General features: G+C 47.6%; 1 protein-coding gene across 2 annotated transcripts in view; it reads left to right on the forward strand.

Moving 5' to 3' along the window:
- Positions 1-226: 226 nt before the first annotated feature.
- The window catches only part of LOC146056333 (uncharacterized), a 43,174-nt gene continuing 23,251 nt past the window's right edge, over positions 227-20,149 (forward strand). For both annotated transcript variants that reach the window (XM_083168389.1, XM_083168390.1), the window contains exons 1-2: positions 227-278; positions 10,323-10,378. In XM_083168389.1, the coding sequence (XP_083024515.1) occupies positions 262-278; positions 10,323-10,378 (73 nt within the window). In that variant the 5' untranslated portion in view covers positions 227-261. The remainder of the gene's footprint in view (positions 279-10,322; positions 10,379-20,149) is intronic.

Raw genomic sequence — 20,149 nt, forward strand, 5'->3', positions numbered from 1 at the left:
GACATCACACAATTAAGTAGGTGACATCACAAGACTTCTTCGCTTCTACATGCCAGTGGCTAAATTGTACCTGGTGGGATGGTAGACTCTCTGGGTGTTGAAGTGTTAAATGTTGGGAAGGGAGGGTGGGGGCTGTAGGAGAGTGGGGGCTGCCCTGTCAGGTGGGTGGTTACTGGATGGATGGATGGGGCTGTCCGCTCTATATCCACTGATCCCAAATCTGGAATCTCAGAAGACCCTGCTCCACCAGCACCTGCAGCAATGAGAACATTCACAAGGTACGTACCTGTCTGAGCACACCTGGAGCGCTGGCTGCACAGTGTCTGCCTGGGAATCCTCCGTAGGAGACTCTTCTGCTAGAACCTGGGCACATTGTGGGGTCTAACCCTGTGAGTGCCAGCGTTGTTGTGAGATCCTCAAAATATCTGCCAGCGTCGCTCATAGCGACTAGTATATAGTAGCTGAGCTCCCTCTGCCCATGGTATGCCCGGTATACAGCTGTCCCTCTGCCCATGGTATGCCCGGTATACAGCTGTCTCTATGCCCATGGTATGCCCGGTATACAGCTGTCTCTATGCCCATGGTATGCCTGGTATACAGGTGTCGCTATGCCCATGGTATGCCCGGTATACAGCTGTCTCTATGCCCATGGTATGCCCGGTATACAGCTGTCCCTCTGCCCATGGTATGCCCGGTATACAGCTGTCCCTCTGCCCATGGTATGCCCGGTATACAGCTGTCTCTATGCCCATGGTATGCCCGGTATACAGCTGTCTCTATGCCCATGGTATGCCCGGTATACAGCTGTCTCTATGCCCATGGTATGCCTGGTATACAGCTGTCCCTCTGCCCATGGTGTGCCCGGTATACAGCTGTCCCTCTGCCCGTGGTATGCCCGGTATACAGCTGTCTCTATGCCCATGGTATGCCTGGTATACAGCTGTCGCTATGCCCATGGTATGCCCGGTATACAGCTGTCTCTATGCCCATGGTATGCCCGGTATACAGCTGTCTCTATGCCCATGGTATGCCCAGTATACAGCTGTCCCTCTGCCCATGGTATGCCCGGTATACAGCTGTCCCTCTGCCCATGGTATGCCTCGTATACAGCTGTCTCTATGCCCATGGTATGCCTGGTATACAGCTGTCTCTATGCCCATGGTATGCCCGGAATACAGCTGTCCCTCTGCCCATGGTGTGCCCGGTATGCAGCTGTCTCTATGCCCATGGTATGCCCGGTATGCAGCTGTCCCTCTGCCCATGGTGTGTCCGGTATACAGCTATCTCTATGCCCATGGTATGCCCGGTATGCAGCTGTCCCTCTGCCCATGGTATGCCCGGTATGCAGCTGTCCCTCTGCCCATGGTATGCCCGGTATACAACTGTCTCTATGCCCATGGTATGCCTGGTATGCAGCTGTCCCTCTGCCCATGGTATGCCTGGTATACAGCCATCTCCATGCCCATGGTGTGCCCGGTATACAGCTGTCTCTATGCCCATGGTATGCCCGGTATGCAGCTGTCCCTCTGCCCATGGTATGCCCGGTATACAGCTGTCTCTATGCCCATGGTGTGCTTGGTATGCAGCTGTCCCTCTGCCCATGGTATGCCCGGTATACAGCTGTCTCTATGCCCATGGTATGCCTGGTATACAGCCATCTCCATGCCCATGGTGTGCCCGGTATACAGCTGTCCCTCTGCCCATGGTGTGCCCGGTATACAGCTGTCCCTCTGCCCATGGTGTGCCCTAAATACAGCTGTCCCTCTGCCCATGGTGTGCCCGGTATACAGCTGTCTCTCTGCCCATGGTGTGCCCGGTATACAGCTGTCCCTCTGCCCATGGTGTGCCCATATACAGCTGTCCCTCTGCCCATGGTATGCCCGGTATACAGCTGTCCCTCTGCCCATGGTGTGCCCAGTATACACCTGTCCCTCTGCCCATGGTATGCCCAGTATACCAGTATACAGCTGTCTCTATGCCCATGGTATGCCCGGTATACAGCTGTCTCTATGCCCATGGTATGCCCGGTATACAGCTGTCTCTATGCCCATGGTATGCCCGGTATACAGCTGTCTCTATGCCCATGGTATGCCTGGTATACAGCTGTCCCTCTGCCCATGGTGTGCCCGGTATACAGCTGTCCCTCTGCCCGTGGTATGCCCGGTATACAGCTGTCTCTATGCCCATGGTATGCCTGGTATACAGCTGTCGCTATGCCCATGGTATGCCCGGTATACAGCTGTCTCTATGCCCATGGTATGCCCGGTATACAGCTGTCTCTATGCCCATGGTATGCCCAGTATACAGCTGTCCCTCTGCCCATGGTATGCCCGGTATACAGCTGTCCCTCTGCCCATGGTATGCCTCGTATACAGCTGTCTCTATGCCCATGGTATGCCTGGTATACAGCTGTCTCTATGCCCATGGTATGCCCGGAATACAGCTGTCCCTCTGCCCATGGTGTGCCCGGTATGCAGCTGTCTCTATGCCCATGGTGTGCCCGGTATACAGCTGTCTCCATGCCCATGGTGTGCCCGGTATACAGCTGTCTCCATGCTCATGGTGTGCCCGGTATACAGCTGTCCCTCTGCCCATGGTGTGCCCGGTATACAGCTGTCTCCATGCCCATGGTGTGCCCGGTATACAGCTGTCTCCATGCTCATGGTGTGCCCGGTATACAGCTGTCTCCATGCTCATGGTGTGCCCGGTATACAGCTGTCCCTCTGCCCATGGTATGCCCAGTATACAGCTGTCTCTATGCCCATGGTATGCCCAGTATACAGCTGTCTCTATGCCCATGGTGTGCCCGGTATACAGCTGTCTCCATGCTCATGGTGTGCCCGGTATACAGCTGTCCCTCTGCCCATGGTATGCCCAGTATACAGCTGTCTCTATGCCCATGGTATGCCCGGTATACAGCTGTCTCTATGCCCATGGTGTGCCCGGTATACAGCTGTCCCTCTGCCCATGGTATGCCCAGTATACAGCTGTCTCTATGCCCATGGTATGCCCAGTATACAGCTGTCTCTATGCCCATGGTATGCCCAGTATACAGCTGTCTCTATGCCCATGGTATGCCCAGTATACAGCTGTCTCTATGCCCATGGTATGCCCGGTATACAGCTGTCTCTATGCCCATGGTGTGCCCGGTATACAGCTGTCCCTCTGCCCATGGTGTGCCCGGTATACAGCTGTCCCTCTGCCCATGGTATGCCCAGTATACAGCTGTCTCTATGCCCATGGTGTGCCCGGTATACACCTGTCTGTAGGGGGCTCCCTCTGTGTTATGCATCTCTGCCATACCTTGCTTCCCTGGGTGTCGGACGGGGTCACGACAGTCAGGATCCCGACAGGCATTTACCCGACGTCGGGATCCCGACTTTCAAAACACAGACAGACGGGTTCCCGACGGCCGTCAGCTATTTTCCCTGGTGGGGGTCCACGATCCCCATAGAGGGAGAACAGAATAGGTGGCGAGCGCAGCCACCGTGCCCGCAGCGTGGCAAGCGCAGCAATCCCACAAGGGGCTTAGTTGCGCTCACCATGCTGTCTGGGTCCGGCCAGTCGGGATCCCGGCAGTCGGACCCCTGTACCACACCTGCTTCCCTAACCCACTTTATGTAGTGACCGGACCCCTTTTTGGGCCCCTGGGAGCCCCACAGTATTTGTAATTGATATGTGTCCCAAGGAGGTAATTCAGACCTAATCGCTGAGGTCCGGATTCGCTTCCCCGGCCGATGTCTGGGGTTTGCGCATGTGCGATTATGTGCGTACCCCCACAGCGTACACTTATTGGGGCATTCACCAATAGAGGGCGGGGAGAGGGCGGGAAGGGGGCGGGGCAGGGGACTGGCCAGCGATTATGTGCGTACCCCCACAGCGTACACTTACTGGGGCGTTCACCAATAGTTAGCGGGAAGGGGGCAGGTCATTTTGCAAATAAAAGCATGGCAAAAATGGAGTATATTGGTCCTTATTCTGGGTGGCTCGCAAGGCTACAAATTTCCTTTGAACCACCACAGGCAGCGGATGGAGGATTCTCAGTGTTGGGTGCGGGGGAGAAATGGACAATGACCATCGAATGACTTCCTCAGCGCTCACAGATCTGGGACACCTCCATGAGAAGCCGATGGGCAGCTGCCCGCCCCCGCACCATCGGGGAACTACATTGGGAACGCCCATAGGCAAATTCCCCGCCACCCCACGTCCCTCCACGCCCCCCGCCCGGACTCGCACACAGCGGCTGCACATGCGCAGTGGCGAACAATAGGGATAACAGCAGGGATTGGGGATTATTCAGGTTAATTCGCTCCAATGTGAATTTGCATTCTTGTGAGTGAACCAGATCCCACCTTGCGAATGGTGGTACGCCGACCCACCACTCACAAGGTACAGACGTTCGCACTGGCTGGATGAGTGGCTAGTGTCATTTATATAAGGCTAGTGTCATGTATATATGGCTAGTATTATAGATGTGTGGCTAGTGTCATGTATATATGGCTAGTGTTATAGATGTGTGGCTAGTGTCATTTATATATGGCTGGTGTAATTTATATAAGGCTAGTGTCATGTTTATATGGCTAGTGTTATAGATGTGTGGCTAGTGTCATGTATATATCCGGTGGGGGCCAAGGATGGTCGCACGATCACGGAGCTCCCTTTTCCCACCCAAGGAGTTCCACCATCCTCGGCCCCCGGAGAAGAGTGGTGGAGGCGGACTAGGCGTCGGGAGACGGACGGGAGGGCGGATGGAGGAGACGATCGGAGGCAGCCGGAGGATGCGAGGAAGCTGGAGGGGCAGAGCACGCTAGCTCCATCCTCCAGACTGATGGGGCAGCCGGAGGCTGCTGGGGTTGGTCCCAGGCTCCCGCTCCATTCCTCGGAGCTCCCACCCCTGGCGCCCCCCCCCCCCTCCCCTTACCGCACGAGACGGGCGAGCTACGAGCAGGCAGCGGACCGGGATCCCCCCGGGCAGCGGCAGTCCGGGCCTAGCAGAGGCCCCACATGACCTCATCCACCAAGCAGCCCCGGCCAGTGGACCACGGGCACAGCGGCAGAAGAGAACCACCCGTCCACCCCACGACCTACTGTGAGGTGAGGAGGATCTGGCTTGGACACCAGCAGCGCCAACTCATGGCCCCAGGCTCCCTGGCTCACCCCCTCGCAGGCCGGTAGGAGATGAGACCCCTGCCCCTGGATGTCTAACCAGCAGCTAACAGCAGGTTCGAAAAGACTATCGGGGCCGCAGCACAGGGAGGGCCCAACTCCAGCCCCAGGCCTCACTGACTCTCCCCAGGCCTCACTGACTCTCCTCTCCCCCCCCCCCCACCGCAAATGGCGCCGCAAATGGCTGCCTCGGATCTGTGCACTCAGCCACATGTAACCTCTTATCCCCTGTCCCCCGTGTGATAATTGTACTGTCTCTGCTATAACTGCGATGTCTCTGCTCATACTGTTACCTTCCAGGCTGCTGCAGCGACCAGTGGCGCCGCTGATGGCTGCCTAGGTGCTGTGCAGCCTGGCGGGTACATGTTCTCTATGTGCCAGCATACTGTCCCTGCTTATATTGTAACCTACCTGGCTGCTGAAGTGACCAGTGGCGCCACGGATGGCTGCCTAGGCGCTGTGCAGCTCGGCGGGTATGTGTTCCTTGTGTGATACTGTTCTGTACCTGCTTATACTGCTACCTACCTGAGCTGGTGCAGCGACCAGTGGCGCCGCTGATGGCTGCCTAGGCGCTGTGCTGCTTGGCGGGTATGTGTTCCCCGCATGTAACGTCTCAATATAATGTATGTAATCCCCCCCCCCCCCTTCATCCCTGCTGATGCTGCACTGTATATCCACAAAAAATTCCTAGTGTGCGCAAGCACACATGGCCAATAAAGTTGATTCTGATTCTGATATGGCTAGTATTATAGAAGCGTGGCTAGTGTCATGTATATATGGCTAGTGTTATAGATGTGTGGCTAGTGTCATGTATATATGGCTAGTGTTATAGATGTGTGGCTAGTGTCATTTATATAAGGCTAGTGTCATGTATATATGGCTAGTGTCATTTATATAAGGCTAGTGTCATGTATATATGGCTAGTGTCATGTATATATGGCTAATGTCATGTATATATGGCTAGTATCAAAGATGTGTGGCTAGTGTCATGTATATGAGGCTAGTGTCATGTATTTATGGCTAGTGTCATTTATATAAGGCTAGTGTCATGTATATATGCATAGTATTATAGATGTGTGGCTAGTGTCATGTATATATGGCTAGTGTTATAGATGTGTGGCTAGTGTCATGTATATAAGGCTAGTGTCATGGATATATGGCTAGTATTATAGATGTGTGGCTAGTGTCATGTATATATGGCTAGTGTCATGTATATATGGCTAGTGTTATAGATGTGTGGATAGTGTCATGTATTTATGACTAGTGTCATGTATATATAGCTAGTGTAATAGATGTGTGGCTAGTGTCATGTAAATATGGCTAGTGTTATAGATGTGTGGCTAGTGTCATGTATATGGCTAGTGTAATAGATATGTGGCTAGTGTCATGTATATATGGCTAGTGTCATGTATATATGGCTGGTGTAATAGATGTGTGGCTAGTGGCATGTATATATGGCTAGTATTATAGATGTGTGGCTAGTGTCATGTGTATATGGCTAGTGTAATGTATATATGGCTAGTATTATAGATGCGTGGCTAGTGTCATGTATATTTATCTAGTGTAATGTATAAATGGCTAGTGTAATATATATAAGGCTAGTGGCATGTATATATGGCTAGTGTTATAGATGTGTGGCTAGTGTCATTTATATAAGGCTAGTGTCATGTATATATGGCTAGTGTCATTTATATAAGGCTAGTGTCATGTATATATGGCTAGTGTCATGTATATATGGCTAGTGTCATGTATATATGGCTAGTATTAAAGATGTGTGGCTAGGGTCATGTATATGAGGCTAGTGTCATGTATATATGGCTAGTGTCATTTATATAAGGCTAGTGTCATGTATATATGGATAGTATTATAGATGTGTGGCTAGTGTCATGTATATATGGCTAGTGTTATAGATGTGTGGCTAGTGTCATGTATATAAGGCTAGTGTCATGTATATATGGCTAGTATTATAGATGCGTGGTTAGTGTCATGTATATATGGCTAGTGTCATGTATATATGGCTAGTGTCATGTATATATGGCTAGTGTTATAGATGTGTGGCTAGTGTCATGTATTTATGACTAGTGTCATGTATATATAGCTAGTGTAATAGATGTGTGGCTAGTGTCATGTAAATATGGCTAGTGTTATAGATGTGTGGCTAGTGTCATGTATATGGCTAGTGTAATAGATATGTGGCTAGTGTCATTTATATATGGCTAGTGTCATGTATATATGGCTGGTGTAATAGATGTGTGGCTAGTGGCATGTATATATGGCCAGTGTTATAGATGTGTGGCTAGTGTCATTTATATAAGGCTAGTGTCATGTATATATGGCTAGTGTCATTTATATAATGCTAGTGTCATGTATATATAGCTAGTGTCATGTATATATGGCTAGTGTCATGTATATATGGCTAGTATTAAAGATGTGTGGCTAGGGTCATGTATATGAGGCTAGTGTCATGTATATATGGCTAGTGTCATTTATATAAGGCTAGTGTCATGTATATATGGATAGTATTATTGATGTGTGGCTAGTGTCATGTATATATGGCTAGTGTTATAGATGTGTGGCTAGTGTCATTTATATAAGGCTAGTGTCATGTATATATGGCTAGTGTCATGTATATATGGCTAGTGTCATGTATATATGGCTAGTATTAAAGATGTGTGGCTAGGGTCATGTATATGAGGCTAGTGTCATGTATATAAGGCTAGTGTCATTTATATAAGGCTAGTGTCATGTATATATGGATAGTATTATAGATGTGTGGCTAGTGTCATGTATATATGGCTAGTGTTATAGATGTGTGGCTAGTGTCATGTATATATGGCTAGTATTATAGATGCGTGGCTAGTGTCATGTATATATGGCTAGTGTCATGTATATATGGCTAGTGTTATAGATGTGTGGCTAGTGTCATGTATATATGGCTAGTGTTATAGATGTGTGGCTAGTGTCATGTATATATGGCTAGTATTATAGATGGGTGGCTAGTGTCATGTATATATGGCTAGTGTCATGTATATATAGCTAGTGTAATAGATGTGTGGCTAGTGTCATGTAAATATGGCTAGTGTTATAGATGTGTGGCTAGTGTCATGTATATGGCTAGTGTAATAGATATGTGGCTAGTGTCATGTATATATGGCTAGTGTCATGTATATATGGCTGGTGTAATAGATGTGTGGCTAGTGGCATGTATATATGGCTAGTATTATAGATGTGTGGCTAGTGTCATGTGTATATGGCTAGTGTCATGTATATATGGCTAGTATTATAGATGCGTGGCTAGTGTCATGTATATTTATCTAGTGTAATGTATAAATGGCTAGTGTAATATATATAAGGCTAGTGGCATGTATATATGGCTAGTGTTATAGATGCGTGGCTAGTGTCATGTATCTATGGCTAGTGTAATGTATATATGGCTAGTGTTATAGAAGTGTGGCTAGTGGCATGTATATATGGCTAGTGTCATGTATATATGGCTAGTGTAATGTATAAATAGCTAGTGTAATAGATGTGTGGCTAGTGTCATGGAAATATGGTTAGTGTAGTAGATGTGTGGCTAGTGTAACGTCCATATGGCTAGTGTAATAGATGTGTGCCATGAATATGTAGCTAGCTGTAGATGTGTGGCTAGTGTAATGCATATATGGCTAGTGTTATAGATGTGTGGCTAGTGTAATAGATGTGTGGCTAGTGTCATGTATATATGGCTAGTGTAATAGATGTGTGGCTAGTGTAATAGATGTGTGGCTAGTGTCATGTATATATGGCTAGTGTTATAGATGTGTGGCTAGTGTAATGTATATATAGCTAGTGTGATAGATGTGTGGCTAGTGTCATGTATATATGGCTAGTGTGATAGATGTGTGGCTAGTGTGATAGATGTGTGGCTAGTGTAATGTATATATGGCTAGTGTGATAGATGTGTGGCTAGTGTAATAGATGTGTGGCTAGTGTCATGTATATATGGCTAGTGTGATAGATGTGTGGCTAGTGTCATGTATATATGTCTAGTGTGATAGATGTGTGGCTAGTGTCATGTATATATGGCTAGTGTGATAGATGTGTGGCTAGTGTCATGTATATATGGCTAGTGTGATAGATGTGTGGCTAGTGTCATGTAAGTATGGCTAGTGTAATAGATGTGTGGCTAGTGTAATAGATGTGTGGCTAGTGTCATGTATATATGGCTAGTGTAATATATGTGTGGCTAGTGTCATGTATATATGGCTAGTGTGATAGATGTGTGGCTAGTGTCATGTATATATGGCTAGTGTTATAGATGTGTGGCTAGTGTAATGTATATATGGCTAGTGTAATAGATGTGTGGCTAGTGTCATTTATATATGGCTAGTGTGATAGATGTGTGGCTAGTGTCATGTATATATGGCTAGTGTGATAGATGTGTGGCTAGTGTCATGTATATATGGCTAGTGTGATAGATGTGTGGCTAGTGTCATGTAAGTATGGCTAGTGTAATAGATGTGTGGCTAGTGTAATAGATGTGTGGCTAGTGTCATGTATATATGGCTAGTGTAATATATGTGTGGCTAGTGTCATGTATATATGGCTAGTGTGATAGATGTGTGGCTAGTGTCATGTATATATGGCTAGTGTTATAGATGTGTGGCTAGTGTAATGTATATATGGCTAGTGTAATAGATGTGTGGCAAGTGTCATGTATATATGGCTGGTGTAATAGATGTGTGGCTAGTGTCATGTATATATGGCTAGTGTTATAGATGTGTGGCTAGTGTAATGTATATATAGCTAGTGTGATAGATGTGTGGCTAATGTCATGTATATATGGCTAGTGTGATAGATGTGTGGCTAGTGTCATGTATATATGGCTAGTGTGATAGATGTGTGGCTAATGTCATGTATATATGGCTAGTGTGATAGATGTGTGGCTAGTGTCATGTATATATGGCTAGTGTGATAGATGTGTGGCTAGTGTCATGTAAGTATGTATGTATGTATGTGTGGCTAGTATAACGTGTATCCATCCAGATGACAATGTTCATGGCAGCACTGAGTATTTCAGGGAAAGTGTCCTGATGTTGATGGTGTTGGGGGGGGGGGGGGTGGAGTGCCATATGGGTGAGAGCTGTGTATGTCATGTTATCCATCTCTGTTTATAGGATTCTGCTCCTCTTCCTCGCTGTGGCTCTGCTCACCTCTATTGTAGCGGCTCAGGGTAAGTGTTCAACGATTGGGCCTCTCTCCCGGGAATCTTAGTATTCTCAATGGTCTCTCTGATGTGGATCTCACTGTAACAGGGGATCTCTCTGATGGGGATCTCACTGTACCAGGGGATCTCACTGTACCAGGGGATCTGTCTGATGGGGATCTCACTGTTCCAGGGGATCTGTCTGATGGGGATCTCACTGTTCCAGGGGATCTGTCTGATGGGGATCTCACTGTACCAGGAGACCTGTCTGATGTGGATCTCACTGTACCAGGGGATCTGTCTGATGGGGATCTCACTGTTCCAGGGGACCTGTCTGTTGGGGATCTCACTGTACCAGGGCATCTGTCTGATGGGGATCTCACTGTACCAGGGGATCTGTCTGATGGGGATCTCACTCTACCAGGGGATCTGTCTGAGGGGGATCTCACTGTACCAGGGGATCTGTCTGATGGGGATCTCACTGTACCAGGGGATTTGTCTGATCAGAAATCTAACTGAACCAGGGGATCTGTCTGATGGGGATTTCACTGTACCAGGGGATCTGTCTGATGGGGATCTCACTGTACCAGGGGATCTGTCTGATGGGGATCTCACTCTACCAGGGGATCTGTCTGATGGGGATATTCCTGTACAAGGGCATCTGTCTGATGGGGATCTAACTGTACCAGGGCATCGGTCTGATGAGGGATCTCACTGTACTATGGCATCTGTCTAACGAAGGATGTCACTGTACCAGGGGATCTGTCTGATGGGGATCTCACTCTACCAGGGGATCTGTCTGAGGGGGATCTCACTGTACCAGGGGATCTGTCTGATGGGGATCTCACTGTACCAGGGGATTTGTCTGATCAGAAATCTAACTGAACCAGGGGATCTGTCTGATGGGGATTTCACTGTACCAGGGCATCTGTCTGATGGGGATCTCACTCTACCAGGGGATCTGTCTGATGGGGATATTCCTGTACAAGGGCATCCGTCTGATGAGGGATCTCACTGTACTATGGCATCTGTCTAACGAAGGATGTCACTGTACCAGGGGATCTGTCTGATGGGGAATCTCATTCTACCAGGACATCTGTCTGATGGGGATCTCACTGTACCAGTGGATATGTCTGATGGGGATCTCATTGTACGAGGGGATCTGTCTGATGGGGGATCTCACTGTACCAGGGGATCTATCTGATGGGGATCTCACTGTACCAGGGGATCTGTCTGATGGGGATCTCACTGTACCAGGGCTTCTGTCTGATGAGGATTTCACTGTACCAGGGGATCTGTCTGATGGGGGATCTCACTGTACCAGGGGATCTGTTTGATGGGGATCTCACTGTACCAGGGCGTCTGTCTGATGGGGATCTCACTCTACTAGGGGATATGTCTGATGGAAATCTCACTGTACCAGGGCATCTGTCTGATGGGGGATCTCTTTGTACCAGGAGATCTGTCTGATGGGGGATCTCACTCTACCAGGGATCTGTCTAATGGGGATCTCATTGTACCAGGGGATCTGTCTGATGGGGATCTAACTGTACCAGGGCATCGGTCTGATGAGGGATCTCACTGTACTATGGCATCTGTCTAACGAAGGATGTCACTGTACCAGGGGATCTGTCTGATGGGGATCTCACTCTACCAGGGGATCTGTCTGAGGGGGATCTCACTGTACCAGGGCGTCTGTCTGATGGGGATCTCACTCTACTAGGGGATATGTCTGATGGAAATCTCACTGTACCAGGGCATCTGTCTGATGGGGGATCTCTTTGTACCAGGAGATCTGTCTGATGGGGGATCTCACTCTACCAGGGATCTGTCTAATGGGGATCTCATTGTACCAGGGGATATGTCTGAAGGGGGGGGGGGCTCACTGTACCAGGGGATCTGTCTGATGGGGATCTCATTGTACCAGAGGATCTGTCTGATAGGGATCTCACTCTACCAGGGGATCTGTCTGAAGGGGGGGGGGCTCATTGTACCAGGGGATATGTCTTATGGGGATATCATTGTACCAGGGCTTCTGTCTGATGGGGGATCTCATTGTACCAGAGGATCTGTCTGATGGGGGATCTCATTGTACCAGAGGATCTGTCTGATGGGGGATCTCACTGTACCAAGGGATCTGTCTGATGGGGATCTCATTGTACCAGGGCTTCTGTCTGATGGGGGATCTCATTGTACCAGAGGATCTGTCTGATGGGGGATCTCACTGTACCAAGGGATCTGTCTGATGGGGATCTCATTGTACCAGGGCTTCTGTCTGATGGGGGATCTCATTGTACCAGGACATCTGTGTGATGGGGATCTCACTCTACCAGGTCTATTCTCAGGTCACCTGTCAGGTCCACAGGTGTACTCATTAATCACTGACATATCCCCAGGCCATCCCCTATGTGCACAGGTGTACTCATTACTCACAGACATTTCCCAGGATATAGGAGTCAGGGAACCTCAGGCCTTTTCTAGGCTTGGGCAAAATGACTATGAGAGCCTCTGACATGAATTGTGGAAGGAGCGTCCCCTCATGGGGTACATAAGAGCTGGATCCCGGAGCCATGGGGACTAGGAACAGAGCATAGAGCCTCATCCACCTCAGAGTCCAGAAACTCCCTATCCTCCAGAGGCGGGGTAGGTAGAGACTACTCTAGAGGTATACAGATATATCACCAGTCTGTACCTGGGCCAACACCACTGCATCAAAAACCTCCATCACAATAGAAGAGCGATCACCCGGCAAAGTATCTCCTCGATCTATCACCAAGATCGTGTCCTGGTGTTCTACAAATAACAGTTTGTATTGAGTATTAGCCAAGCGGTGGTCATTTCTGAGCAGCTAGCCGCTAAGTCAGCTCGTTCCAATTGCTTATAAGATGACTCCAACTCCGCTTCCTGGTGTTTGTAGACGGATTTCAGTTCTGTATAGAAGGTATATATGTGGTAATTGTTAGATTGCAGCGCTCAGCGCCTGTCTCCGCATACACTGCTTAGTGTAAGACTTACAGTCTTCCTTTTCCCCCTTGCAGCCAACGTAGTTAAGCGTCACCCTGAGTGACAGGTCGCTTAAGCGAATAGCAGGGCAGAGACCCCTGACCCTGCTGGCAGCGTTACTCTTTCCTGTGAGGAAGTCCCCGCGTTAGAGTGTGCCTCAGATCGTGTGTGACTCCGTCCATGCTGTTTGTAGCTCCACGTGCACCGGAGCGCATAGGAGCAAGCCCCCGCTGTAATCCCGTTACCAGCGTGACCTTTTGCACAGGGAGATCAGTCATCATTGGCAGCAGCGAGACTGGGAGAGATACCGCAGCGTAAACCAGCAGACTGTCATTTACCCTGCACGCGCCAAAACGCTACAGCTAAGTAACAACCAGAGACTGTCGTTACCAAATGTACAAGTTGTATTACTGCTTGAAGTTAACACATGAAGTACTGTTGTAACCTACAAGCCTGCCACTTGAATAAACCCTTCAAACTGGTTATATCTTCTAAGTGTGAGGTCTAACAACCACACTGCACGTACTTATATACACTCTGCCAATAGGTTATGGGCCCAGCACGTCACGTGCGCGAAGATTAACCCCCTGAAGACAAAGTGCTAGCGCAGTACATAAAAGAACACAAAGGAATTATTTCTAAATTGCCATTTGTGGAAGAGTTAACGAGAATGCACAGTACAGGGCATAGCATGAACTTTCCAAAGCTCAAAGGCTCAGAGAATTACACTACATGGAAGTTCGCTATGGAAATGCAGCTTAAGAGGGAGAAGCTATGGAAAGTCACAATAGCCCCAGGAGAAAGTCCAAACCCAGAAGAGGTAGACAAGGCCATTGGCACAATAGGCCTGGCTGTGGAGCAGCATGTTTATTCTACTATCTGTGGGAAGGAGTCCGCTAAGGACATGTGGACAACTCTACAAGGTGCTTATGAAAATAAAGGCTTAATGAGAAGGATAAGTCTGAGACGCACACTGTATGGAACAAAATTGAATGCATGCAAGGACATGAACGATTATATTGATAAAATACTATCGATAGCTCAGCAATTGGCGTGTGTAGGAGCAAAAGTGGATGAGGAAGAAGTAGCAATGGTAATGCTGCAGAATTTGACAGAGGAATTTGACTTTCTGGTTGTCGCACTAGAGTCAAATGAGACCAAGCTTACAACTGAAGTTGTGAGAGCCAAACTACTACAGTTCCAAGAGAGAATCCACAAGGATGCCATAGCTGAAGGTTCTGCCTTAGTAGCAAAGGGTGCGAAACCCAAGAAATGCACATTCAAATGTTATGTGTGCCACAAAGTAGGGCACAAGGCTTCAGAATGCAGGCTGAAGAACACTAGTGGCATGCACAAGCGGCATGATAAAAAGAACGAGTCAGCACTGAATGTAACAGACAAGCCAAGGAGGGATCTCTGGTACATGGACTCGGGAGCCTCTAGACACTTCAGCTGCAACAAGGAGTGGTTCAATTCTTTAACACAGTGTAACCCCACAACAGTTACCGGGATTGGTGAAAAGATCCTTACTGCTTCAAGTGTTGGGACAATCACAGTGAAACTAAGAATTGAGGGACAGACAGTAGTCACAGATATCCAAGACGTCCTGTATGTACCAGAATTGGGAAGTAACCTCATCGCTATCAGCGTACTCGAGGCAAAAGGCTACAGAGTCCAGTTTGCAAAGGGCAAGTGCATGGTGCATAATGAAAGAGGGACTGTAATTGCTTCAGCAACCCGATGCAACCAACTATACGTCCTAGACACAGATGAATGTGTAGCTTTGGCAGCCTCTGCTGAAAATGAGTCCATGGAGCTCTGGCACAGACGTTTGGGACACTTAGGATATGATAATGTCCAGAAATTAGCTGATGGGATGGCAACAGGAATCACAGTGAAAGACACCGGAAGACCTGTGTGCGAGAGTTGCATAAAAGGCAAGCAGACCCGCAACCCATTTCCCAAGTCAGCAGGCAGAGCAGAAACACAACTAGCTCTGGTACACACAGATGTGTGCGGACCAATGGAAGAGGAGTCAACCAGTGGTTACAAATACTTCATGACTCTCATCGATGACGCCACAAGAATGACACACGTATACTTCATAAAGAAGAAAAGTGAGGTGGTCAAGAAAATTGTGGAGTACAAGAACCTAGTGGAAACTCAGACGGGCCTAAAACTAAAGGTCCTGAGATCCGACAATGGGGGAGAGTACGAAAATGAAGTACTAACCGACTTCCTAAAAAGGCATGGCATAAAGCATCAGCTGACGATGGCCTACACGCCTGAACAGAATGGCGTAAGTGAAAGGGCGAACAGAACAATCGTTGAAAGAGCACGAGCGATGGTGAACGATGCTGGCCTGGAGAAGAGTTTTTGGGCAGAAGCTGTATCTACTGCAGTATACCTGAAAAACAGAACACCTACAGTGGCCGTGAAGGGAAAAACCCCCTTAGAGGCCTGGTCTGGGAAGAAGCCAGACATCAGTCACCTCCGTGTCTTTGGGAGCAGAGCTTATGCACATATACCAAAAGAGAGAAGGAAGAAACTTGACCCAAAATCAAGACAGTGCATATTGCTAGGCTATTGTGAGGAGAGCAAAGGGTACAGGCTCTGGGATGCAGAGAACAGACGTCTCCTGAAATCAAGAGATGTGATATTTCAAGAAACAGCATCACCCACAAAAGCAAAAGAGCAAGAAAAGCAAGCACTAGTAGAGGTATGTGAAATAGAAAGCATACCTGCAACAGAAAATACTGAAGAAGGAAGCGAACCAACTAAAAGAGCTTCTGTGAGAAGAAACAAGGGCATACCAGCCAGAAGATATGAGGAAGAATATGCGAATATTGCTTTCAGTGAACCTCAGAGTATTCAAGAAGCGAAAGCGTGCAGTGATTGGGCGAAATGGAAATCTGCAATTGACACAGAGTTATCAGCACTGAGAGAGAACGATACTTGGACCATAGTAAATAGGCCAAGCAACCGCAAGACAGTCAAGAACAAGTGGGTCTTCTGCAAGAAGTTAAATTCAGACGGAGAAGTTGCCCGTTACAAAGCCCGTCTTGTTGCTAAGGGATACACACAGAGATCCGGAATTGACTATGGGGAGATATACTCACCTGTTGCGAGGTATAACACTCTCAGATTAGTAATTGCAGTCGCCACTTTACAAGACTTACTGCTATACCAATTAGACTTCGATTCAGCGTTTCTAAATGGAGAACTACTTGAAGAGATCTATATGGAATCACCAGATCATTATGATGAGAATGAACTTCAGACAGAGAAAGTGTGTCTTCTGAAGAAATCCATATATGGCCTAAAGCAGAGTGGTCGTTGCTGGTACATAAAATTGGACACAGTACTGCTTGAAATGAATTTTATTAGATCAGAGACTGACCACTGCCTTTATCACAAAACTCTGGGAGAAAAGTTGTTCATCATAGCAGTCTATGTGGATGATATACTTATAGCAGGTCACGAAGATCACATCACAAGTGTAAGAGATCAACTGAAACAGAGATTCAAGTTGAAAGACTTAGGTCCAGCCAATCATCTGTTGGGCATGAGGATTGTTCAAAACTTGCAAAAGGGAACAGTCACAGTCGACCAACAAACGTACATCGAGGCAACAATCTTGAAGTATGGGATGGCAGACTCCAAGTCAGTGAATACACCAATTGACAAAAGCATCAAGATTACAAAAGGTATGTCACCAACCACACAAGAAGAAATAGAGGAAATGCAAGATGTCCCTTACAAGAACGTGGTTGGAAGTCTTATGTATGCAAGTATTGGGACTCGTCCAGACATCACTCATGCAGTCAGTCGGGTGAGCCAATTTGCAATAAATCCTGGAAGACAACACTGGATCGCAGTGAAGAGGATTCTGAGATACCTAAAAGGTACAAGTTCCTTGAAATTAAAATTCGCCAAGACAAGCAATTCAAATTTGAAAGTCTTCTGCGATGCCGACTGGGGAGCAGATGAAGATGATCGTCGTTCCCACACCGGTTACCTGTTCACACTGGCCGGAGCAGCAGTTAGTTGGGCGAGTAGAAAACAACCGACCGTTGCTCTCTCAACAACCGAGGCCGAATACATGGCTCTTACAGAGACATCAAAAGAAGCACTCTGGATCAAAGAGACTTTGTGTGAGTTAGGTCTACTTTATGAAGAAGAGACTATCAGTATCGCATGTGATAACAGGGGAGCAATAGATCTTTCCTGTACTACCAAGCACCATGGAAGGTCAAAGCACATCGCGATAAGACATCACTTCATCAGAGAACTAGTGGAGAACAAGTCCATCGATGTTGAATACATTGCAAGTGAACAGAATGTCGCTGACATGCTTACTAAAGGACTGTCGGGAAACTTGCTTACTAAGTTCGTGAAGGACTGTGGACTTGTCTAAGTTCAAAAATGTTGATTTGAAGTTTTTGATGTTCTGAATGTCTTTTTCTCTCTAACCATATTTTCGGTTACAGGTATTACAAAAGGACAAAGCATTGTATTGAGTTCTTTTATGTAGCCGAAGACAGCCTTAAGCGAGGGGGAGTGTTAGATTGCAGCGCTCAGCGCCTGTCTCCGCATACACTGCTTAGTGTAAGACTTACAGTCTTCCTTTTCCCCCTTGCAGCCAACCAGGGGCTGGCTGGCAACTTTCAGCCTGGGGGGCAACACAAGAAAGTGGCCCATCACCATCGCCATCGTTTCACCACCCTATCCTCTCCCGTCTAGTATGCAGCAAGGATTAAACAATCCTTCCCCCCACACACACACACATAAAACAGAAATGGGGAAAGTGCGCGCCGAATGCGCGTTACAAAAATTTACACTGTGATGCCCATTACACCTAAAGCCATCACTGTAATGCCCATTACACATAATGCCACACACCGTAATGCCCATTAAACATAAAGCCATCACTGTAATGCTAATTACACATAATGCCACACACCGTAATGCCCATTACACAAAGCCATCACAGACGTAATGCCAATTAAAGATAATGCCACACCTTAATGCCAATTACATATAATGCCACACACCGAAATGCCCATTACACATAATGCCAACACAGTAATGCCCATTACACATAATGCCACACACCGTAATGCCCATGAAACATAATGCCACACCGTAATGCCCATTACACATAATGCCACACCATAATGCCCATTACACATAATGCCAATTACATATAATGCCACACACCGAAATGCCCATTACACATAATGCCAACACCGTAATGTCCATTACACATAATGCCATCACCATAATACCCATTACACATAATACCAGCAACGTAATGCCCATAAAACATAATGCCAAATGCCATAATGCCCATTAAGCATAATGCCAATACCGTAATGCCCATTAAACTAAATAATTATACCATTTAAATGCTGCTTACCTATATCGCTTGTTGCCAGGGGTTACATGCTTCTTGCCAGGTGTTTCATTCTTGCCATGGGGATTTTTTGCAGGAGAGAGCCAGGGTACATGCTCGTCGCCAAGGGGATACATTTAAATCATACTTGCCTACTTTTGAAAACTAGTTTCAGGGAGATTTTAGCTGCTAGTGGAATGCTCCATGCCGCTGAGAGCGTGAGTCATGATCCGCCCAGGGACTGTGTCTAACTCCACCTATAGACGTACCTATTGCCACTAGGGGGTGTGCCCTACAGTAGCAGAAGAAAACTCTGGAAAACTCTGGGCCTGATTCAGATGTCGATGCTGCTGTATACAACACTGCATTATATGTTTTAAAGGAAATATTTCTGCCTATCCTGAGACACAGAGAAAAGTAAAGAGAGACCGAGAATGCATGTGTAATGCTGTGTACACACGGAGCAATATATCGCTGAGCAATATATTGCTCAGTGTCCTGTTTTCAAGCAATATATTGCCCAATGTCTCCTTTTCATCAGCGACCAGAGATGTTCGCTGATGAGAAGGAGAAACTGGGGGAAACAGCTGACTGCCGGGGAAAGCGCTGGTGGCAGGAGCATGCTCCTGCGACAAGCGACCATTGCAGGGCTCGCCACGGGAGCGCGATCCCGGCAATTTATCGACCATATTGCCAGCGATATGTGCGAAATATCGCCCCGTGTACACAGCTTAAGAGACAGAGGGGCGGAGTGTGTGAGACAGAGGTGGGAGAGAGAATGGGAATGTGTGTGAGAGGGAGAGTGTGAGGAATGAAAAGAGAGAGTTTGTGAGAGACAGACAGGGAGAGAGTGTGAGGGAGAAAGGGCGACCATTTGCATGCGCCATCAGTGGTCCTTGACCGGAGGCAAGATAAATGTTGGTCTACCACAGTCCCCTCACCAATGTATACAGCATCTATATACACACACATAGACACCTCTGTCACTCAATAAAAACACACACCTCTGTCCCACTGATGTGTCACAGCTCCCGATGTGTGTCCCATCAAGAGGGGGCTTGTGGGTCGTCTGGCTACTGTGAGAGGTGGCTTGTGGGTCGTCTGGCTACTGTGAGAGGTGGTATGTGGGTCGGCTGTTAAAAAATGTAAAACTAAAATCACCTAAACGACAGAGGGGCACATTCATTGGTGATCCCTCTAAATCCGCCACTGCCACTCAACACAAACACATGCACCTTTTTCACTCAGACACATGCACACCTCTTTCAGTTAACATGTACATGTACATGCACACACACACATCATTCTATCACTTAAAACCCCTCAAAACCCCTCACTTAAATACACCACATACCTGTTTCACTAAAAATACACATGCACATACACCTTTCACTGCACAC

Source organism: Crinia signifera, unplaced genomic scaffold (assembly GCF_055691185.1).
Source record: "Crinia signifera unplaced genomic scaffold, ASM5569118v1 HAP2_SCAFFOLD_80, whole genome shotgun sequence".
Lineage (NCBI taxonomy): Eukaryota > Metazoa > Chordata > Amphibia > Anura > Myobatrachidae > Crinia > Crinia signifera.